The sequence below is a fragment of the Lissotriton helveticus genome, chromosome 10 (assembly GCF_964261635.1).
Source record: "Lissotriton helveticus chromosome 10, aLisHel1.1, whole genome shotgun sequence".
Taxonomy (NCBI): Eukaryota; Metazoa; Chordata; class Amphibia; order Caudata; family Salamandridae; genus Lissotriton; species Lissotriton helveticus.
This window is the reverse complement of record NC_136071.1, coordinates 432,264,201-432,289,152: the sequence shown is the minus strand read 5'-3', so window position 1 is coordinate 432,289,152 and position 24,952 is coordinate 432,264,201. Positions and strand designations below refer to the sequence as shown.

Genomic DNA, 24,952 nt, shown 5'->3' with positions numbered 1-24,952 from the left:
GATTCATCATTGTCCCGTTTTGCGAGTTCTTAATAGTGATTATTAAGGAATCGCTATTAAGGACTTGCAAAACGGGATTCATGTAGAAATCGCTATTTTAATTGCGATTTCTACAGCTTCCTTATTTGCGATTAGCAATTTGCTAATCGCAAATAAGGATGCGATTTCAAGTGTGCCAGGGGTGTCCAAAGGACACCCTGTAGCACCCCTCAAATATAAATGTAGCCTGATGTTGCGCACATACATGTCCAAAGGACATGTGTGTGTGTAACATACCACTTAGAAAAATGCACTAAAGGGCATTTTTCTAAGTTTTTGCTATTTACCACGAAGTCAGACTTCGTGGTAAATAGCGGCCAGAAATAGCGAATTCGCAAATAAAACATGGTTAATGAATTGCATTTAAGGAATCTCAAATAGAGATTCCTTAAATGCAATTCCTCACAAATATGCATTTTGCAATTAGCGATTTTTGCATTTGGGATGATGAATCCCAAATGCAAAAATTGCGCTCGCAAAGGGCCAGATTCTCAGAATCTGGCCCTTTGCAAGCCGGATTTCCTTTCATGAATCTGGCTGTATGTAACCAGTGGCTGACGTGGATAACCCCTAAACGTACTTTCTGGGTGTTTGTTCAAAACAACACATCTTCACTAACCAGACCTAAAAGCCAACACAGGTATCAGTTCTGTAGCCCACTTTGCCACAGGTTACATGCCCTTTAGCCTGCCTCCCTAATCAATGACCACAAGTTGTTATCCTTACCAAATAACACCTCACAACCATACATATTTCCCAAGTAGTGGCAATCCTTAGGTTAACTGCAACTTCACCGCCATTCCAGTAGCCTAAAAGGCGTGATATAACTTAAACATAATATTAGCCTCCTAAGCTCACCCTTTACAAGATCAAAATTCATTGTAATCATTGGGAACCATAGAGACTGAAAAACACCAAAAACATCCACATGTGGCATTAAAGTTCCCCAGCTCATTCAAACCTACGATGTTGTCGACATTCCCAGCCTCCATGGATGGAAACCAGGAACTTTGTTCATCAAACAATAGTCCAGACGCTCCTATTTAGTTGTTCACTCTACTTATTTGTATCAAGGTGCCATCTACAGTTGTTTTTTCACAAGTATATTTTGAGATGTTTTAGAAAAAAATGTTAAGCTGCTTCTCATTTCAGTAGAGTTATATTATTGTCAGTGCATACTGAATGCGATTTGCTTGTATGATCTAAAAAGAAGTCAATAGTAGCACGTAAGAGAATGAGTATATCCCAGGGCACTGTCTTCAGCGGCTCCCCTCCTGCAATTTCTATTCCAGTTAATACAACACTGGTATAGAATGTAAAAGGAGTGAGAGCTAAACCCCACGCCTCTCGAGAGCCCTATGCCCAATACATTGGATAAAGTAAGCCCTTGTCCTGTAGCTTCGCTTAAGATGAGGTGTCGCTGTATGGGTCATTTATAATTAGGGCTCCCGGTTTTATGTTATTTATTTTTTTGACAATTCCGTCTGTATTTATTCATATTTATTTTTTGCCAGCTATACCTGTATGTATCCATATTTAATATGGGTTTTGTGAAAAAATAAAGCTGAAACTGGTATATTTCCACATTTATTTAATCAATAAATATGCAGTCATGCTTGAATACCTGCTTGGTTTCAGTGATATGAACAACTGCAGAAGATAAATCAATTTCAGTATCAGCCTTGTGCATATCTACTGCTGTTTAAGCCTCTTTACTAAAATGCCTTTCTTTTTTAACCCCCTTACCTATCAATCCACACAGTTCTTGGCCTGGCAATCATGGCCGAGTGTATTTAGAATCACTCAAAAAGCACTAATTTTCCGTTTTTATCCACATTTAAAAATAAATACAGACAAGAAAATAAATGGTTTTCTGTCTGTATTTATCTGTAAAAATCAGTAAAAACTGAAAGCAGGGAGCTTTATTTATAATATTGGTGAGCCATAGACACCACCGAAACATTTCACTCCAAAGCATCTGCCTACTGCCTATTGACCATTCATGCCTAGTACGAATATGCGATAATAAATACTTCACCATGTCAATATATATACATCCTAACACGTATTACTATTCATTCAAAACATTTGATCATTGATATTGCACAGCACCAGTTAGTAAACAGATACATTTAGTACAGTATTCAACAGCCACTATTCATGCAGGACCGTTAATACTGGTCTCCTTAGGGCCTGTTCACAAAGGCATTCATGAGTACCTGAACTATTGGTTCTGCAGTAGTCTTTTATGTGCTCTTAAATGCCTATGTGACTTGGCCCAAAACATCTTAAATGAGAAGAGAATGAAAATATTGAGTCAATAATCATGATCAATGAATACAAACCGAAAGGACAGTGCCCTTTTGCACTTTCACTGACAGGGAGTTGGCCGTTCCATGGCCGATTCACAAAGGCAATTACGGTTACTGCTTGTGTACTACTTCAGTGAGTTCATAAATGCCTTGGTAAATTGACCACTCTGTGTTTTCCTGACTCATTCTCTCCAAATAGTTTTTATGCACACACTTTTATAACAAAAATGCTCTCTCTTCTTTATCTACCTTCTATGCAACGAGAATGTCAGAGATTTGGCAAAGAGTTATACATCTTTTCACATCTGGGTTTGCGGTGTAAATGTGGCCCGCGTCAGTGGATTCTAAGTTCATTAGTTTCTAGTGAGCTGTGAAAATGAGATGTGTATCCAGAAAGAAATCCCACTTAGCAGTCTTACTCTTCACTTCTATCACTCTCACACTTTATGTGGACTGGCCTTGGAGGCTCTCTCACATTGAAGGGCAGTGATTGAATGGGGCCGAATACACACATTCAATTGCCGCCACTTCTCTTATTTGCTTCCTTCACTCAGTATATCCTCGACCTCTCAGCTCTCTGTGCCATGTCTCATCTCACTTTCTCTCTTCTCATGCTCCTGTCTCGCTCTTTCTACCCTCTTTCCACTTTGTCCCCCCCATTTCCCTTCTGAAGTCTTTGTCTCTCTCCCCTCTAGGATCCTTGCTTGAGCCGAATGGCGGAACACGAAGACTTTGCTGGCCTGGCCGGGCACTGGAACTCCTCCGACAGCTATCAGTTCAGCCCTGCCAGTGTCATCGTACCTGTAGTCTTCTTCCTTATCTTCCTCCTGGGCATTGTGGGAAATAGCTTAGTGCTGGCTGTCCTGCTGCGTAATGGCCAAATGAACCACAACACCACCAACCTCTTCATCCTCAATCTCAGTGTGGCCGACTTCTCCTTCATCATCTTCTGCGTGCCCTTCCAGGCCACCATCTACTCGCTGGAAGGCTGGGTCTTTGGCTCATTCATGTGCAAAGCTGTCCACTTCTTCATCTACCTCACCATGTATGCCAGCAGCTTCACACTGGCCGCCGTCTCGGTGGACAGGTAAGAGCTGTGCTTGCCTCAGTGATTATTAAGGGTTCAGGACTTTCAATTCTGCAGAGAATCTTGTTACTATTAAATGTTTGGGGATCAGTTTGGCTTAGTCAGGTATGCCGCCCAAAACTCAGAATGGGAAAGGACCAATTTCTCCTGGCCCAATGACTAACTGCATGCCATAGTGAAAGGGCACAGCTGTGTCAGTAGGAATTTCCCCTGAAGTGCAGTATTTGAATCCATCTCTTAAAGAGGGAGGCCCTTCCAGTTTAGTGGGGCTAGCGGTTGATTTACATCTGACCTGTAGTCAGGGTGTTTCCAATGGCATAGTCAGCTGAGGCTCCCCCTATGGATTCTTAGTAATTGGCCCATTTGTAAATTAGGCAGGGAACCTTGGGGAAGCCAGACATGCTATTCACCAAATGTTGACATATGTTTCGAGTCCACCATCCAAGGCTTGCTTGACTTGGCAGTGTGTATACTTTATTATTAATGTACGCAACAAAAATGGTCATTGGTCATCTCGGAATTGTAAATTAACAATATAGTATAAAAAAGAACTTTCCAAGATTGCATCAAGTGCACTGGCATGCATGTGCAAGTAGGTGCATAATGGGTGGCCATCTTGGAATCTCCTACTGTTGTAATTTATGAGGAAAGCTATTGCAAGATGGCCGCTTGTGCATTCAGATCTTTGATTGTTGAGTATAGTTTACTCTTAATTTACTTCGCCACGATGGCTGACAGTCACTTTAAATGGCAAATTAAGAATGTAGTATGGGATGCTGCGCACATTTTAAGTAATTAGCAGTCTAACCAGTTTTAATATGCTGCTAATGCTGGGACAACAGCAAACATAAAAAATAAATAAAAAAAAAGAGATGGGAGCAGGAAACTGAGGGACAGGAGAGCAGCAGGGATGAGTGGGAATCAGGAAGAGAGAGAGTGAAGCAGGTGGCTAAGAGGAGAGAAAATAACCCCTTATGTCCTGAAGTGTAAGGACTCCACTGGAAGTGGTAGGACACAGAAAGAGTCAGTGGATTGAGGTAAGAGAACCGATCTTTCGTGGGCTGACCAAAAATGTGATTGACAGTGTTTTAGTCCAATGGCTGAAGTAGAAAGAACATAAAAGATAATGGTTTTATGTGGCTATCTCAAAGGCCACTTTAAGTATTTGTTAAATACAATTACGTCTAAAAGCTAAATGTACATGTGTAGGTTTAGTGATGTGCATATTTACTCTTGCATTTAGGTGTAAATCTTTGTGCTATCAAGTGTAGATGTACACCTAAGTGTAGACGTACATGTCTAACCCTCTAAAACCAGTGGATGAAGACATCTAAAACTAAATTTAAATATTAAGCTACTACAAATAATGTTTGACACATAGGTGTAGATTTCTGCCACTGAGGTAGAGATCTGCTTATGGTATGGGATAGAGAAAATGAATAACGTGCATTAATGTAAAATATATATACATTAAATTGTATAATAACATTTTAAAATAATTGATATCAACTTAGAACTAATAAAATTGAATGTTAAAACATATTAACTCATCAAATTAAATATGTAAATAAATATAATATGTTACTTAAGTAGAGTATAATTAAAATATTGCTTTTAACAAAATGCTAAAATGTAAAAATAAACACTCAAATTAGCCCGATAATGTTTAATTATTAGTTACTAAATGTAAAAGGTATTTGTTCAAGTAATTTAAATCTAGCTTTTTATTAAATGCCTACGTTTTTCATTTAATTATTTAAAAATGTAGTTACTTATTTTGAAAATTATAAATTATTTAATTTTAATATGATCTAACTTTTTAATGCTAGCAAAAATTCTATATATACGCACACAGACACAGATGCACATAATCATATATATGTGCACAAACATATATATATATATATATATATATATATATATATTGATATATATATATTTATATCAAATATATAAAATCTTAACATCTAAATAATTTAATTATTTTAAAGATTTTCTGTAGGGTTTTATTGCATGTCACTGCCTTCATTATTTTCTATGGGAGTGAATTAAAATCCTTGTGAGTGACTATCTGTGGTGCTAGACTTACTCCAAGAAAGAGCTGATGTACATTTAGAAATCTTCTGTGACCTTTTGGGCTTTAGCTACTTTTCAATTGTTGTTAGTGGATGCCAATGGTCTTACTGTTCTGTGTGTGGGAGATTGTATTAATATGTCCCTACCGAATCCCCTCCTCACCATACCTTAACCCTCCTTACTTTTTCCCCTAAACCCCTTCTGTTTTGTAGTAAGTATTCCCCATTTTGTAACCACTCCTATGGATTCCTCCCACATCAACTACAAATACATATTTAAGTTGCCGAATATCTCCACCACTTTTGGGTGAATACTAATTTATTGCTATATTGTTATGATTTAAAATATTGTTACTGAAATAATTGTGTGTTCCAATTATTTCACATTGCAAACTACAGCATTAAAAATACAGCCAGGATTGAGGAAGAAGTGTGAGAACAAGCTGAAGGGCGAGATCCAAAGAGTGTAGACAGGCCTTGGAGGGAGAATCAGAGAGACAGGACATAAAAAGCAGACAAGAGGAAAGCAATTAAATGAAAAATTACCAAAAGGAATTCAAGGCAGAAAGAAAAAAGAAACGGGAACAATTAATGGTCACAAGTGTAAATACATCACCATGCGTTCAGTCAATACTGCGTCATTACGTTGGCCTTCTATTCCCTTACATGCTGCTTTCCCCGAACACAGACACACACACTCATGAGCCCGCACACGCAGGGTCGGACTGGGACAGATGATAGGCTCGGCTACAAAAATAACGTGATTCCAATTAGTGAATGAGATAGTAAAACGTCGACCATGTTTGCAAATTACAGTTTTTACATAAAAAAAAGACACTCTGCGTAAGTGTTTTGCAAGGTGTGGGTGAATGCAAGAATTTGTGCTTCATGCAGGCAGTGTTTTTAAATGTCAGCAAAATCATAATTAAAAACTGCCCAGCGGACCACTAAACAGGCCCACACACTGAACTGTCAGACCAGCCTGTCAGGCATTGCCTGATTGCCCCCTAGGCTAGTGTGACCTGCACACACACTATGTGCCTGATTCACAAACAGCCTCCACACTCATGGCGGAGGTTACGCAGCGGTGGTGGGATCTCGGCACTTGTGGCGAAGGCTCCACAGTGGTGGTGGGATGTCCGCACTTGTGGCGGAGGCTCCGCAGTGGTGGTGGGATGTCCGCACTCGTGGTGTAGGCTCCACAGTGGTGGTGGGATGTCCGCATTTGTGGCGGAGGCTCCACAGTGGTGGTGGGATGTCCGCACTAAGGTGCTGAAGGCTCCACAGTGGTGGTGGGATGTCCGCACTCATGGCGGAGGCTCCGCAGTCGTGGTGGGATGTCCGCACTCGTGGTGAAGGCTCCACAGTGGTGGTGGGATGTCCGTGCTCGTGGCGGAGTCTCCGCAGCAGTGGTGGGATGTCCGCACTCGTGGTGTAGGTCCCGCAGTGGTGGTGGGATATCTGCACTCATAGCGGAGGCTCTGCAGTGGAGGTTGGATGTCCGCTCTCGTGGCAGAGGATCCGCAGTGGTGGCGGGATAGTCTCAATGAGAAACCGCAGAGTGGAGAACCCGCCACAACTGTGGAGCTTCCACCACGATTGCAGAGGCTGTTTGTAAATCGAGCCCACTGTCTCTACGGTTTCAGTTTCAGAATAGTGGTGGTTTGATGGAATATAATGCTTAGGAAAAATATATGAAAGTGGATAACGCCAGCTATGGCCCATCTAGAGTTATCTAAACAGTTATCTTGTTTCTGTGCGCCTTTCTAAAACATGTATGCCTCGAGGTCCAGTTCCATCAACATGTGTAGAGAGATATATCTGTGAGCTATATTCGTGTTTACTTGTATCTGTGTGTCGCTGAATGTGCACATCAATTAATTTAAGGAGAACTGCTCATGAAATTATTGAAGATTGCAGCATTATGGTTTTGCGTTATTCTTTATGACTGACAAATTGTGCTGCTGATTGATAATATCAATTAACATAATTAAATGATGGATTTTGGGGAGCTGATTACCAGCATTTTCTAACATATTTGATATTCCTAGAGCGATTTATGCCAGCCTAAGGTCATCTCAATGTGGAGGGCAGGAGCGATGGAAATTAGGAACCAGTGGAGAGACAAGTACAAGCAAAAACAGATATACAGTTGCCGAATTGCTAGTGCTTCATAAGTCAGAAAAATTGTATGTTTGGGGTAAAGGGTCCTTGTGCCTGGCTGGCTGCATGTCAGGAAACCCACTGACCTCTTAATAAGGAGTATTAATGCCGCAGCTGGCATATCCTTGGTGGCAACACAATGTTATGCATGTATGTACATCGATATTGTCTCACATAAATATTTTGCCCAAGATATTTTTCAGCAATATTGTCCCATAGGGTGTAGATTTTCGATTGTGAACTCCAATGAGGCAAAATATTTGCAGTCAAAATGAGGACAACGATTTTCCTGTACTGCACTGTTTCGTAGACTTGCCCTCAGTGGTCCCTGAGCCTGATTCACGTGCTGCAAAGTATATAGAAACTGACTCGGTAACCAGTCAAAATATCGAGTTTTTTTATCGACTAGACATAATATCGACTCAAAAATATAGAATAGACATAATATCGATTAGACATAATATAGACTACCAAAATATCGACTAGAAAATGTTAATATCGAATAGAATGGACATAATATCGAATCAAAAATATAGAATGGACATAATATAGACTAGACATAATATAGACAACAAAAATATCGAAATTTAGGTGAGTTAATATTAAATTTTATTTTTTGTGTAATATAATTCTGTAGCGGGTAGTGGGTTAATAGGGGAATAGGATGGGAAGTAATTTAATTATAATTAATTAAATATGTTTATTTATTGTTATTTATTTAGAATTAATTGTTAATTGATTATTAATTGGTAATTAATTAAAATATAATTGGTAATTATTTTAATTGATTAATTGATAAATATTTTAATTTTAGTAATTTATTTTCTGTAGCGGGTTGTGGGTTTATAGGGGAATAGGGTGGGAAGTAATTTAGTTATAATTAATTAAATATGTTAATTAATTAATTGGTCATTATTTTGAATTATTTGGTAATTAATTGTTAATTGATAATTAATTAATTGTTAATTGATAATTAATTTTAATTAATTGTTTAATTGACAAATATGTGAATATATTTTTTTCCTGTAGCTGGTTGTGGGTTTTCAGGGGAATAGGGTGGGAAGTAATTTAATTTTAATTAATTAAATATGTTAATTAATTAATTGATTGGTATTTATTTAGAATAAATTGTCAAATAATTTTTAATTGGTAAATAATTAATTTTCAATTGATAATTAATGTGTATTAATTAATTAATTGATAAATATGTGAATAATAATATTTTATTTTTAGTAGCGGGTTGTTGGTTTATAGGGGAATAGGGTGGGAAGTAATTTAATATAATTAATTAAACATGATAATTAAGTAATTGTTTTTTTTTTTAAATAAATTTGTTATTAATTTTTAATTGGTAATTAATTAATTCTTAATTGGTAATTAAAATGTAAAAATTGATTAATTTATAATTATGTGATTTATATTAATTTATTTTCACTACAGTGGGGATATTAAAATGTACCCCTACGCTATCCAATGCTTTCCCTACTGTTGCACTCGCTGGAGTTGGAATAATAATTTTTACCCCTACGCCATCCAACGCTTTCCCTACTGTTGCACTCTCTGGAGTGGGAATAGTAAATTTTACCCCTACACTATCCAATGCTTTCCCTACTGTTGCACTCGCTGGAGTGGGAATAGTAATTTTTACCCCTACGCTATCCAACGCTTTCCCTACTGTTGCACTCTCTGGAGTGGGAATAGTAATTTTTACCCCTATGCTATCCAACGCTTACCCTACTGATGAACTTGCTCGAGTGGGAATAGTAATTTTTACCCCTATGCTATCCAACGTTTTCCCTACTGTTGCACTCGCTGGAGTTGGAATAGTAAATTGTACCCCTACGCTATCCAATGCTTTCCCTACTGTTGCACTTGCTGGAGTGGGAATAGTAATTTTTACCCCTACGCTATCCAACGCTTTCCCTACTGTTGCACTCGCTGGAGTTGGAATAGTAATTTTTACCCCTACGCTATCCAATGCTTTCCCTACTGTTGCACTCTTTGGAGTGGGAATAGTAATTTCTACCCCTACGCTATCCAACGCTTTCCCTACTGTTGCAGTTATTGGAGTGGGAATAGTAATTTTTACCCTCATGCTATCCAAAGCCTTCCCTACTGTTGCACTTGCTGGAGTGGGAATAGTAATTTTTACCCCTACGCTATCCAACGCTTTCCCTACTGTTGCACTCTCTGGAGTGGGAATAATAATTTTTACCCCTACGCTATTTAACGCTTACCTTACTGATGCACTCGCTTGAGTTGGAATAGTAATTTTTACCCCTACGCTATCCAACGCTTTCCCTACTGTTGAACTCTCTGGAGTAGGAATAGTAATTTTTACCCCTACGCTATCCAACGTTTTCCCTACTGTTGCACTCGCTGGAGTTGGAATAGTAATTTTTACCCCTACGCTATCCAACGCTTTTCCTACTGTTGCACTTGCTGGAGTTGGAATAGTAATTTTTACCCCTACGCTATCCAACACTTTCCCTACTGTGGCACTCGCTGGAGTTGGAATAGTAATTTTTACCCCTACGCTATCCAACTCTTTCCTTACCGTTGCATTCTTTGGAGTTGGAAAAGTAATGTTTACCCCTACGCTATCCAACACTTTCCCTGCTGTTGCAATCTTTGGAGTGGGAATAGTAATTTTAACCCCTACACTATCCAACGCTTTCCCTACTGTTGTCCTCTTTGGAGTGGGAATAGTAATTTTTATCCCTACGCTATCCAACGCTTTCCCAACTATTGCTCTCACTGGAGTGGGAATAGTAAATTTAAACCTCTCGCTATCAAACGGAAACAATATTGTATATGTTTTGTTAATAATATGTGTATATAGATATATATATTTAAAAAAAAATTTTTTTAAGTTACAATAATTATTTATTAATTTTAGGTTTATTTAAGTATTTTAGGTATGTTTTAATTAATTATATTTATTATTATTGTACTTTAAAATTACTTTTAAGATATTTAAAAAAAACGATATTTTGACTGTCTATATTTTTTCCTATCGATATTTTTGTACTTACCTGTTTGTAGATAGGAAGTCGATATTTTGACATTCTATATTTTTACCTCAATATTTTGGTAAGTCAATATTTTGACTGTCGATATTATGTCAGTGATCCACTGACTCACCAAATAGTGGAATAAATTCCCTCCCTGCCTGTTATGAATGTTGACGATGGTTTATTTTGATATGTGATCCATAGAAGCAGTTTGTATTCTTGAACACTAATGGTAACATGAGAACCTCCATTTTTGGACTAGGAAGGTGTTGACCATTTTGTAAGTCAGTCAAAGTGTTTAAAATATAGTTCATACCAGTGCATTAAATGGGAAAAAATAAGTGCAGGTACTCATCAATTTAGACAGTGAATGGGGGCGGGGCAATTGTGGGCGGGACTAGAGGTGGAGCTTGTAGGCAGTCATTTAATGAGAGCCACATTTTCTTGGTGCCAGTTGTGCTTGATAATATAGACATATTTTTGCTCTCTGTAGAGTATTTGTTTTTGTCCTCCCATGTGCAAAACGACACATTTATTTTTTTGGTAATTTGATACCAGTGCAGATTGTCTCTGAGCCTATTGACATATGAAACATAAAAGTCCTTAATTTTCTCATTGCGCACAACAACAGCTATTGTAGGCAATTTGACCAAGAAACAGTAACATTAGGCCTATTCCATTTGGTCTCCATTCTTTAGTGTACACCTTGCATTGTGCATCTCTACATACTTTTCCTGTCTGTTGCCTCCTCCACTTTTCACACAATAAACATCAATATGGAAGTCAAAGAACCAACCCAAAGGGAAGGGAACATTTTCAATCTGGTCTTCAGCACAATGCAGACTACAATACTGTTGCAGCCATCATCCATTATACAGCAGGCACCCACTACGGTCAATCAAAACCATCCATTCAATGGGAGCACAAGGCACCTAAAGTGAGCACAGGGCTAGCGATGTGATTACAGGGAACTAGAGTGGTTATACGTGTGATGAAGGACTTAAATAAATGGCTGAGATGAGCGCAATGGGATGAGTTGAGCCAGCATATGCCAATGTAAAGTGAATAAAATAAACAACGAGGCACACCAGGGTAAGCAAGGCAAGCACAGGGCAAATGTGCTTTGAAGTGGCCGGGTTAGATGAGAATTAACTGAGTAGAGAAAGGATGGATCAGATCAGGTAGGATGAGTGAATCAAACAAGGTGAGTCAGTGCAGAGTGGAAGAGCCAAGAACATCTTGCCTGATGTAAGCAAGGTAAATAAGGGCGAGGGGGGTAAAGCACAGGTGAGCACATGGTGGTTTGAATAATGACCGATTAAGTAAAGCAAGTAATCTGTGTCTGTGGGAGAGTCAAGCACAGATTCCATGAGGCAAAAAAAGATGCGCAAGGCATGTACAGGCTGGATAAATCATGCACATTGTAGATTCAGTGGGCACCTAAAGATCAGGAGACCATAGGATTTTTAAGTGTTTTTTGAAGGGTGGTTCAGGCCTCCTGGACAGTGGAGGGATCCAAAGGAGATGTTTATACAATGTTCTAGCATTTGGATGTCCCCTAAAACATCCCTCAAGATGGCACATGCGTAGACATTGAGAAAAACATTTTAGTTTCAGAAAAGAGCTGTATATGGAAGGTGCATGTAAAAAAAAGGGTTCAACCCTGAATCTCTTCTTTCTAAAACAGTGGACCACCAACAAAAGAATTTATGGGGGTTTGGACTTTATGTGCGGTCTCAATTTTATGCACAGTCTGACTTCCTCAGACAACAACAGAGACACTGACTGTAATACTGTCCCAAAATGCAAGGACTGTGTTGCTTTTCACTAAATGTAATTAAAGCTTTGGTTCACTGCAATAGGAAACACAGGCAAACTCACCTCTGTATCTTGATACCTCTAATTGAAAAACACACAAACAAATTAAAGGGCCATCTAATAAATACTGTCACACTAGATCTCAAAACCCCTCCTGACATCATCAAACATACCTTTGTTTACAGAGAGATGTGCTGGCCTGGGCTAAGAGAATTGTGTTTTTTTTCTTGTATTAGAGAGTCCCTTTAAGGGGTATGAGGTCATCAGATTTTCAAGAATCAGGCACCACCATGCTTGATGCATAATCACAACTCTTCAAGATTCCCTACGGTGTGAGAAGCTCAGTTAAGACAAAATGTTTTTTTTAAAAAGGGGGTTAGAAGAAGTGCCTGAACAAGAAGACAGAGGGGCACATTATCAAGGACGGGCGTTAAAATTATCGCAGATTTAGCGGCAGAAAACGACCGCTAAAGCGGCAATAAGCCCATTATCGCCTCTTTAGCTGCAGTTTTCTGCCGCTAAAGCGGCGATAATTTTATCGCCGTGCTTGATAATATGCCCCAGAATGTGAGAGGGTTACACCTGGACACCATCACTCTAGTCTCAAAGATCGAAGTCAGTATGTATCATGGAAGTGTGCGTTATTTTGAAGATCACTATTTGTCTAACCACTCATTTCCCTTTGTTTTCTTCGCCAACTCCTTCTGTGTCTCAAAATCCATGAGATTGTATTCTGCATCTCTATTTCAGTGTCCAGGAAACATGTTTACTATCCACTGTCTGTTCAGTTCTATCATCCATGAGTTACCCCCCGCCCCACTCCAACCTCTTGCGTTCTCACCTGTTGTGTTCGGTGACTGCCTGCGCTCCCATGCATGGGGGATCTTTATCTTGTGTTCTGCGGGGCCTCGGCCTCTCACCATCTGTTTGGCAAACCAAGTACTATTGACTCATGCTGCCTCTGGTTCACACTCACATGTCTGGACTCGATTAGGAGGTTGTGAGCTTGTCTACCCAGACTAAAAACATTTCTGCACAAATACTCACCTATCACATAGAAAAACACACATTCACAACCACTCACACACAATTTGATTAAGATTATTAGCTTGCACATATTACCTCATGTTAATTACCAAAAAACAGGGAATCTAACTGCCCTTTGGACCTATGGTGGACACCCCTTGTCCACAATAATCCCTCAAAAGTTAGAAAATGCAATATTCATGCACACAGTGAAAAGCACACAAACATGAGGTGATGTTGCAGATTACTGTTACAAAACTGATGGTGGAGTTAATTTTTTAATGGACAACTAAACCAAATCCATGTAACCCTTACTTTACGGGCAGGGGAATTTAATTAATTGTTGGTAGGTGGATTTCAGAACATAAGATGATTGTTTGTAGTGTACTCAATGCCCCAAGGGGGCTTTTGGTATTTTCAAATCTTTTGTTAATGAAAAGGATTAACCTTACAACTGTAAAATCAGTTTTTCCTCAGAAACTAAAGTCAGTCTAAATTACTCCATCCCAAAGTTCTGTTCGAGAAATGTGTAGTGAATTCCCAGGTTGCTTGCTTTATTGCACTCCGCCCCTTGAAAAGTCAATGGAATAAGTGGAGCGGGCATGTCACTTAACTAGATTAATACTACAATTCGGATGACTCAATCAAACTTGCCAAATGGAAACAGGTGGGCTGGGGCGGGTAGAGCCAGTAGTGTGCACGCTGATGGACTACCTGTCCTAAAGTCAACTGCCCAGCTGAATAGTAATCAGCCAATGTATGATAGCCGGTGGATGATACACTGTCCCCACCCTTCCCAACCCCTCCCTCCGCTTCGGATGCCAGCAGACTGCAGTTGCGAGGTGCAGTCTAATCTCGGCTGTCACGCTGTAAATTAATTAGATTTAATTTTCCCTAAGACATGGTAGGGGGTAGACCCAGCGTCTCGCACACCTACAGCGTGACCGACTGGGCAGGGACTGACTGGACCCTGTACTTTCATTCACAGATGGCCGCAGGGAATCGAAAACCGCTAACAGCCCTTAAGTGATGCAAATGAGCCCCTGCGTGATTGCTCAGCCGCTGTTCCATTCAGAGGTGCACACTGGTCTCTCCCTTCATTCTGCCTTCTCTTTTTTGGCAGCATTTGAGCAGAGCACTTTCTGTGCAGCTGCACTGTCTCCTGTGCCATCACGCCAGCCCTGCCTGACTGCCTGTCTTTCTTCTAAGAGTACCGGTACTCTCCTTAGCCAACGAAAAGTTCTGGTACTCAAAGGGAAAAAATTAAAAGGTGGCGGTACTCAGTACCGGTGAGTACCGGTCCATTTAAAGCACTGGTTCATACAATATTGAAATGTAACTACTGGAAGGAGGTTGCTGGCAGAAGACGTTGAGGAGAAGCTGAGGAACCAAAGCTGTAACAGCACACAATTATATGGATGTCTGCCATTAAACTGTATCACAGATCCCAAGCTCAAGGACATTGCTGTCAGTCAACCCTGACATGAGGTGATTTAGGGGTCACTAGAGGTCACAACTGTGATCCCTAGCTTGCCCCTTGTTGAAGAACTTAGAAACCTTCTCAGGGGTCTCACTGATACCTGGTCCTTTTAAACCGACAAAGAAGAAATTGGCACAGAAGCTGAAATATAAAAAGAATGCATTTATTCACCTAAGAGACTATGTCACACAGAAGTCTTAGCAAATGAATGAGGCAGTCTAAGGAGTACAGACAACTGGGGCCTTATATATGCTTAGGGTTACATAGCCAGCATAAGACTAAGTGGCAGTCCTGGCTCCTATAAGCATGCAAAATGCCTAATATGGGCATGCAAATCTGTTAGCTCAACAAAGTGGGAGGAGAGTTACTTCTCCATACAGCAGCAAAAATAGCCTGACACTTATACAAGAGAAGCAGGTGCATTCTACTAGCTAGGCCCTTCTGAGCATGTGCAAGGTCTAGGAAGAGGGAAACAGCACATGGCGAGCACATGGCTACCTAAAATGGCTGCCAAAATACAAAATGGCTTTCAGCCCATTCTAACAAATCCCTCCAATCTTTGACATTGTGATCCGTGACACTGCCTTTATGACCCCTGGCCTCAGAGGTGAAAAAACAATTGCCAGTAACATAAGGGTAGCTTGTCTTTATGGATGTTGATTAAGGCTTTACTGTCCTTGTTTTCTGAAAATGTTTGTTTTACAATACTAATGAATAATATTATATGTTTGCTACTATTGTAATAGTTTTAAACTATTCACTTTTATTATGAAAAAATGGAGTGCAATTAACTGGATGGGTCCTTTGCTTACAGATGATGTGAGTAAAAAAATTGTTTAAATGTTGTTATTTGCATCTTTGTGTGTGACAGTGTGTTTATTAGAGAGAAAGTATGTGTATGCGTGAATGTGTTTTTCTTTTTAAGTGAAAGTAAGTGAGAGTTAGTGACAAGTACTGAGAGATTGAGTGTCACTGAGTATGGGTGAGTCAGAGCACATGTGTAAGAGTGACTGAGTGATTGAGATTGATTAAGTGTGAAGGAGTTTTAGAGATTTTAAAATCAATGTGAGTGAGAAAGTATGATTGAGTAAGAGTGAATTTGAGTGAGAGTGAATGTGAATCAGTGAAAATGTGTGAGTTAGAAGGATGATAATTGACAGTGAGTGAGGATTAGGGAGTGAGATTAAGTGAGGGAGTGACAATGAATGAATGAGTGCAAATTAGAGAAAATCAATAGTGAAAAGGAATGTGTGAGAGTGAGTGTGAGTGAATGAGTGTTAGTGAGCATAACTGAGAATGTGCTGTTGTACTTGTGAACCTGCTGTTTGCTTTGACATAGTGCAGGTAATTATACAATCACCCATGGCAAAAAACTGGCACTGGCGATCCTTAGCATGGCAGGCACCTGTCGCAAAACACAGGAAGACTGAAGATAGTTCTTGGCATAATAGTAAAATACTGGTTCTGGCATACTGTAGGTAATTCTTTGCATATAGGACACATGGTAAAATGCTGCAACTGGCATACTTGAGGAAATTCTTGGTATTGTGGCCCCATAGCAAAATGCCAGCACCAACTCTTTGGAGGTAATTAATGTCCAAGAGGGAGGACAGGGTTAAATGCTACTTCTGGTATATTGCATGTAAGTTTTGGCCTACGAGGGAAAGATGAAACAATACTAGTGCTTGGACAATGGATGTGCTTTTTGACATACAGGAGCACATTTCTGAAAAATTAGGTCAACTTCTTTGGAGTGTCAGGCTTTTTTGGCTTGACACACCATGAAATGACTTGAGGGCCTTATTCACAAGAAAGTGCTGCAGCACGACACGGCAAGCCCTTTGGCTGTGCCACACTGGAGCACTCTTAAAGCAAAGGAATGCGTCATATTTACAACATTATGACACATCCCTGTGTGTTCCCCTGCACTGGCGCACAATCGGCATGGTGCAAGTTTGCCTATGATGCGGGGAGATGGTTTTTGTTCAGGAATGGACAGCTTCCTGCACAAAAACAATCACAAGAGGTGATTTCCTCTTCCTGTGTGTGCTACAGAATGCAGCACGCATAAAAAGAGGGAAAAATGAGGAGTAATGTAAACATATCTCCAGGTTTTGCCTTCCTACGTCTCCCCTGGGATTGCATAGCATTCAGGCACATTTCCAGGTTTATGAATTATTCAAAAACCTGAAAATGCGCAGAATACATGGGTGTTGCATGGGAAAACCCACAGCAACACTCATGTCACGCTACTTTTACGTAAGGTGTTGCGTGGGAAGGACACGAAAAGCCATACAGGATGGCTTTACGTGTCCCTGTAAATGTGGGGCAGCAGGTTGCTCCACTGGTGCGTCAAAAAAGGTGACGAACCGATGACGCAAGGGGCTCGTAATTAAGCCCCTGAATATTCAAGGAGTGTCCCTTCAGAGCATTTGGCTTTCTAGCAAATTTATGTTAAAGATGTGCTTTAAAATGCTAAACACAGGCCCATTTAAGAAGAAATGTGGGTCGGAGCCCGAACCTTGTTAGAATAAGGTCTAGCTCAATTACTGTACTCACTTACTACAATTTAGGTCTAGTATTACGCCCAAGAACTTTTAAAAATCATATCAGTGTCGTTACATAGGTGGAATCTAAAAAAAAACATGTGTATGTGTCGTTTTACTAATTGGTATAATGATCAGCGATGTCACTTATTATGATGTCATGAAGGTTAAGGTCATGCAATATAACCCTCTAGGAACACTGAAAGTCAAAAGGCATATGATGTCACTACTTGTGATGTCATTAAAGTCAAAGTGCATGGGATGCCACTTTTGCTACCCCATGCATTTTAGTGAATCAACCTCCATGAACCTGACCCTTATGCCCCCCTTCCACTACTGAAAGGCACCACAAAGCAGAACAATCAAGTAAGTTACACAGATCCCAGGCTTCCTTGCCTGACCTATCCGCTCTGGGAGGTTTTTTTTGTATGGACTTGCTGTTTATATTTGGCTGGGTCACAATTAATTTGCCGCATTTCTTTAGTCTGTGTAGAGCATGTACACCAACACTCCTTATTTTGCTGAGTAGGCTCCACTACACTCCCATGTTCAGCTAAAATGGCATGATATGATCTGATTTGAGATACATTTTCCTCCTCTTCAATGAAGCTGATGCTAAAATTTCCATATCTTTGTAATCCCCCTCTCATCTGTTTCCAAATATTGGTTGTCAAAGTCCATTGTGTGCGTAAAGAAGAAATGTGAAGAGTTGAAACCAGCCACGGCCGCTGCTGGTAAGTGTGGTGGGGTGGTAGTGCCGGCTGGGAGGGGGGTATTTCGAGAGACAACCACAAGGGAATTCCCCCTTGCGGTCGTCTCTCGAAATCCCCCCTAGCAGGCCCCACACCACACTGTTCTTACCTGCAGCGGTCGCGGCTGGTTGAAAACACCAATGTTGGAGAACAATGAAACCTTTCTGTTTTTCCTGCAGAACCCTAGGGAGCCCATTGGTCTGTGATCCACTCCGCCAGGGGTGCCCAGATCCGTATTCCCTTCTTTCTTGCTTTTTTGCCTTTCCGTGAATAGAAAGCACTTTCAAGGTTGTAAATTGCTAATAGTCGAGCCAGCCATTGATGAAAAACCGGAGAATTATGGTCAAGCCAATCTGAAGCAATGTGCAACCTATATACCGTCATGGCAACAAACAGCAAGCATTAATAGGTCTCGCTTTTGGGACCTTATAAGTATTTAGTTATGCAGCAGAATATCCTTGGTGCAACAACAACAACTGTTGCATGGTTAAACACTTATAAGGTCTCAAATGCGAGACCTATAGGCTATGCCAATGCTTGTTTTTAATATACCTTTCAAAGATGGCAGACCCCAAACTTGGAATGGTAAATAAGAAACAATTATTAAAATGTGCACAAAAGAGCCTTGTCAGAAAGGAGCAGACCTGCAGAAAATTGCAGCTACCAGTATCTCCAAAATAGGAAAAAAATAAAAAGGATGTGGCGAAGAGAGGGCAGGGAACATCTCTTTAGGAGTGAAGGGTGGAGGGAAAAGTAAACACGGTCGAACACTGAGAGCAACGGGGAATTAAGTTGGAGGAGCAACAAAGGAGGTGGGGGGCTTAAAAAAAGATTATAGCTGAATGGGACAGGGAAGCAACATAAGAGGTGGTGGGAACAATACTTAAAACACAAGGGCTGGGATGTGAGGGGGAAAGCAGAACATGGGGAAATACAACACATGCTTTTCCAGGGAGTGCTGAAAGCAAAAGAGAAAAAAGAGTTCCTTGAATGTGAACAGTGGATGGATAGATGGCATTCAGTCAAAAGGTCTGTAAAAAAAGCCATGCTGCAGGGGAGGGACAAACACGAGAAGAGGGATGAATAAGAAGCAAGCAAATTAAATTGACAGGAAAGCCAAAAAACATAAGGAGCCCACTGTCAGTTTTCATATGGTCCACAATAGATCTTTTGACAACAAATAGCTAAAGCAGTATGTAGGCTGTACCTAAAAAATTCCCTCTAGACACAACAGCACTGTTTTCAAGATGTCCTACCAAATGGCAATTGCCATCTGCTTGCTTTGTCATGTAGTCTGTAAGTATAATGCAAAATCATTTGCAAAAGTGGCCATTGGAAAGGACACAACACTCGGAATGTAATTGTTAGAAAAGGAGCCATGACTCATATATTGCAATTTGTTATTCTGGATGAACGCACTGAGTACCTGTACATTTTTTTCCAATGTGTTCTTTCATTTATCTTTTTTAGTTACTGTTGATTTTAGAACGTCTAATCTGATAAGGACTAAGAAACTAAACAAAACCCTGGTGAAGCATCATTATGTGTATAGCATCTAGTTTTGGAAGCCTCTTGAGACAAATAAAGACACATTGGAAATGGTCCATAGAAGGCGTGGCAGACTGATGCATGCTTTAGAGGAAATGGCGGCTGGAAATGTAAATATGTACAGACTGTGGGAAAAGTTGAAGGATTTGAAGGAGATATTCACCTTCCCAATGGGAATGGACAGTTTAAAAAACAAACATCCTTTAAGCGAGAGTATTCTGTGGGGTTAGTGAAACTGACATGAGACCTAACTAGAAAGACTACAGTGCACTGAATGGATTGAGCATCGTGCCAGCAGAATGAGTGACAGGCGAAAATGAAAAACAGAATTAAATAAAAGGTTGAACAGGTATACTGGAGCAACAATGCCAAGTGCACGAGGGTGAAAGTGGAGACCGGCATGGTCTGATGTGGAGTGCAGCCCGGATGATGGGCAGGCGGAGTGAGGCCTTGTCCACCTTGAAAGTCAGTAGCTATAATTAGAAAGTTTTAGTCACGCTGGCTACGGACTGACTCCCCCCACAATGGGCTCTGACATCCCCTGTCCACTCCACTGTGCATCCCTTAACACCAGGGATCACACCCTATATCACATGTACTCACTATGGTACAGAAGTGGCAAGGATGACAATTAGTTGCATGTAAATCGTCTTGCAGGTTCTTTCATTGCTATGCCTTACAATCACTAAGGTAAATCCCAAACGTATTCACGTCTGCAAATATATCATAAAACATCCATAAACAAAGAAATATTCCCCTATCTGGAATTAACAAATAATAGAAGCACACTCTGCGATTAGTTTTTGAATCATCATGATATTTGCTTCTCAAGAACAATGTGAGCACCATTAATTCAGCACAGTCCAACGTATAGAATAAATATTTCCGCCCAATTATTTTTTTGAATGTGAGTCTGCTAAATAAAATATATATATTTTTTTGACAGGAAGTGACATTCTTAAACAGCAGCCCTGGTGACAAAGCGCAGCACAAGGAATGTCAGATGCCACAATATATACATGGCAGGCACGTGCACCTGCCGCACCCCTGCAAAGAACCGCTTGAACCTGACAGAGACAATAACGGGGCAGAGCAGCCAAGCCCTCTGCCCCGGACCTTAGGCATTGTCCTGGCAATGGGAGGATGGTTTGGGAACTTCCTGCCAGCGCCTTCTCCCGGATAGCAGCATCATTCTCTTCCTGGTACTATGCACATGCCCAACGCATTTTACTGCAATGCTCCCCAGTGCAGACACGACCCCGCTTTGAGGCACTGTGCAGCAGTGGGCAGGGCGCCCAGAGAGGCCAGGCCTCGGCTCTGCCCCCCGGGCAGCAGCACACCCACCTCCTTCAGCTGCTCTAGCTCGTGCTTCAGGCTGTCATACTCGGCCTCCTGCTCGTCATACTCTGCTTCAGGGCCAGCTTCTCCTCCAGCACCCCCAGCCCACACTCGGCTCCCTGGATCTTCTCCTGGGTGGTTTCCATCAGCTCCTGGCTCAGCCGCTCAATCTCCGCCTGGTAGTACTCGGCCGTCTGCGGGACCTCCTCCGCGGCCATGGCCCCCCTCGGGTGGATGGAGAGATTAGAGGATGGGTGGGTGACTGGCGGGTGCCTTCCCAGCTTGGATGCTGCCTTGCGCCCCTCGCAGTGAACGAAGATGCCGACACAGATAGACGCGTCACAGAACCGGGGTGGGGTTAAAGATGGGGCCAGTAGCCTGCCATTGCCTCCCGGTCTGCTGCAGTCTGCCAGAGGACGGACAACCACAACATCCCTCCTGTCAGGAAGGCGCATGCTTCAGCCCTGGTCCCAAACAAAGCCCATGCTGGTGGCCTGGAGCAGCGAGGCAGCACTCACAAGGACACTAAAAACAAGTAGGGGGTGGGGAGAAGTGCGGTGAAAGCGGTTCACTTGCAGGAGGGTGCGGCGCCAGGAGCGATAATTGCTCCTGTATAGCGCTGCTCGCTCCCGCAAGTAAATCGCTAAACATGCACGCGTTGCCATTGAAGGCAATGGTACTCGTGCACGTTTTTGGCTGAAAAGCCAAAGCAATCAGAAAAGGTCTTTTTGCCTTAGCAAAATGATTGTGCGCATTTAGGAACCGCCTCCTTATGTAATCCTAGCAGAATGAGCAGGGAGTTACAGACGTTTTCACTATGATCTTGCTGTTACAAAAGTCATTAATCGCATTCTTGAGCCCTTCTAAGGAGTGGCAAGTGGCGGACTTATGGATTAGATCTGCCCATGCAGTTGACACCGAGGAGAATGCGTCCCCTTGTACCCTCCCCATATGACAATTTCCCCAGGTGTAGAATACAAGTTGAAGCAAGTTTTATAGTGTTCATCTTGTAAGCTTGTGGAGAGGAGGACAGATTAAGTGAGGCTAAGAGATTCAATAGGTGTTGGATTCAAGTCTGGAATTTCTCTTGCCACCTCCCAGCGAGTTTATCAAGATCATCCTTCATAAGAGTATTCAAGGAACCATATAAACATCCATTTGCACAAAGTCTCCCACCAATACTAAATAAAACAGATCCACCCTAGAGAACCAGCAGACCCCCCCCCCTTCCAGTAAAGAAAATCCCATATTTGAAGATATTAAAAAAACTACTTTTGACTAACATGAAAATCCTCCTTAATTTCCCCAAAGGAAACTATGCATGTGTAGAAATAAAAATCACCAAGCCGTCTGGGGCCATGCCCCTTCCAGTGATGCACATAAGGATAACGAAAGATATCTGGTAATATGGTAATATTATGCAGTGGAGTATAGAAATCTAGCCGGCCTATCCCTAATTTCTTTCAAAGTGCAGGCCAGATTTCAGACTTTATAAAAATAGCTGAATTCTGTTTGCCTCCAGAGACCTGCCCAGACTTCTTCCCCCAAAATCAGCTCACAAGGAGAAGGAGAGCCATTATCTTCAACCTGAGATTCACCCTGATCCTGAAGGAGAATGGTCATCTGTTGAAGTGTCGTTGCCCAGTAGTATAACTTAAAGTTCAGCTCCGCCCATCCTCCTCTCTCCCTCAGGGGTGTAAGGAACTTAAATACCCTTCTAGATTTGACAAATGCAAATAAAATACTGGATACCATATCCTCAATCTTTTTAAACCATTGGTTCACTACTTCCAAAGCGATAGAGTGAAAAAATATAACACTTTTTGTAGGAATATTATTTGAACAATATTGCTCCTGCCTATTAAAGAAAGATGTAAATTGTTCATCCTAGTAAAATCTTTTTCGGCTTTCCCAATCAAATTATTCTCCCCTATTTTTTTTCCACATCCTTTGTTGAACTAACTACTAAATAACCAGTGTTGTCCACCACCCAGCGGTGCCTTAGTTGTACATTGCTATTAATAACCACTTGTGTCTTATCGTCATTCAGTGAATATCCAGAGAATTGACCAAAATGGTCAGCCCCCCCTTTCAATCTCTTTTATGGCAACCCCGGGATCAGAAGTAACCAATGCTACATCATCAGCATATGAGAAGATCTTTGTCCCCCACTCACGAAAGCAGATTGCCGGTATTACAGGATTAGTGTTGAGCCTCCGTATAAAGGGGTCAACATATAGGGTGAAAAGTAAAGGTAAAGAGGGGCAACCCTGCTTTTTCCCTGCTGGATCATAACAGATCCTGATTGTCCACCCTTTACAATGATCCTTGCCACCTGGTTTTGATCTACGGCTCTAACTGCCTTGATAAATCCAGTCACTTTTTCAAAACCTTCTCATTGCTGCCAAGAGGTAGCGCCAGGAGACCCTTTCAAATGCTTTTTCTGCATCCAGTAAAATAAACGCCATAAGGTCCCCAGTGACCGCTGAGGTGTCAAATAGAGATATCACACATCGAATATGGTCCGTCGTCCATCTCTTGGGTATAAATCTGTGCTGTCTAGGTGATGCAAGTTTGCTTATCACACCAGAAAGGCTGGTGGCCAAAACCTCAGAATAGATTTTAGTGTCTCCATTGATCAGAGTTATTGGCCGATGGAGCCCAATTCTTGCACTGGCTTATTTTGGGGGGGGGGAAATGACAATATTCGCCAAGATCATCACTTTGAAGCTTCTACACCCTCCTGGATCTGTAGAAAAAGATTCATTAGGTGTATCTATAAACTGGCAGAAAATACCCTGTAGAATTTGGTGGGGATTGTATCGGTGCCGACTGCCTTCCCCAAGGGTGCACTAGTCATGGCCAAGTAAATTTCATCCCAGGAGACGCAGATCATGGTCTTTGTCACTCTGGGGCTGAATAGGATGTCGGGAGGAATGCCACCGACAGCCAAGATAGCGGTCGACCAGAGCATTAAGATACTGTTGGTTAGAGCACAGGTACCGACCAATGCCTCTGACAGGCTCAAGGAGCCCATCGAGGTGTTGGTCTGACTGTAGTTCCTACAATGGGGGCAGTGCCTGTGGGGGCATCGCCATAGGGATTATAATGTCCCTTTCCTCTGCCTTTACATGACGGCCCGACTGCCATGTAAAGACAGACTGAAAAGGACTATGAGGTCCCCTTGCAGGGCCCCCGTCCCCATTGGGCCCACGGCAAAGTGTTGTTGGGTACAATGCCTGAGTTAGCATCATCATAATTAGGTGGGTGGAACCGCAGACTACATTTCGGGCAGTTCCATTCCCATGGCGATGGTGGTCAGACGCTTATCCGATTACAATCATAATAAGGCCCTAAATGTCATAAGTCAAACCTGATCCTAAAATTGCTGCATAGTCTCTCTTCCTGTGCTGCATTTTCGGTATACAGGTTCTGATAAAAACCCTTGAAAAGCTGCCCATATGTCCTCAGGGTCAGAAACCATAACACGCAAGGGATCCCTCACTTTCCTCATTTCCCCTTGCATCACCTTTCGTCTGGTTCGGATAGCAAATAGGTGCCCCACTTGCTTGCCATACTCATAGACATTGTTCTTTTAAGCAAGATACTTATCCACTGCCTTTTTTGCAGTAACTTCAGAGATTACAGCTTTGGCGATTGCGACTCCCTGTTGCACCCTGTGTGTATCTTTCCCTTTTGTTACAGCCAAAATTAGCTTTGATTCTGCTGTCTTCAGAGCCCTATACAAATCAAG

General features: G+C 41.4%; 1 protein-coding gene across 1 annotated transcript in view; it reads left to right on the top strand.

Moving 5' to 3' along the window:
• Positions 1–3,064: 3,064 nt before the first annotated feature.
• Positions 3,065–24,952, top strand: part of LOC144785314 (galanin receptor 2b-like) — a 184,671-nt gene continuing 162,783 nt past the window's right edge. The window contains exon 1 of the mRNA XM_078664281.1: positions 3,065–3,438. Within this exon, the coding sequence (XP_078520407.1) occupies positions 3,065–3,438 (374 nt within the window). The remainder of the gene's footprint in view (positions 3,439–24,952) is intronic.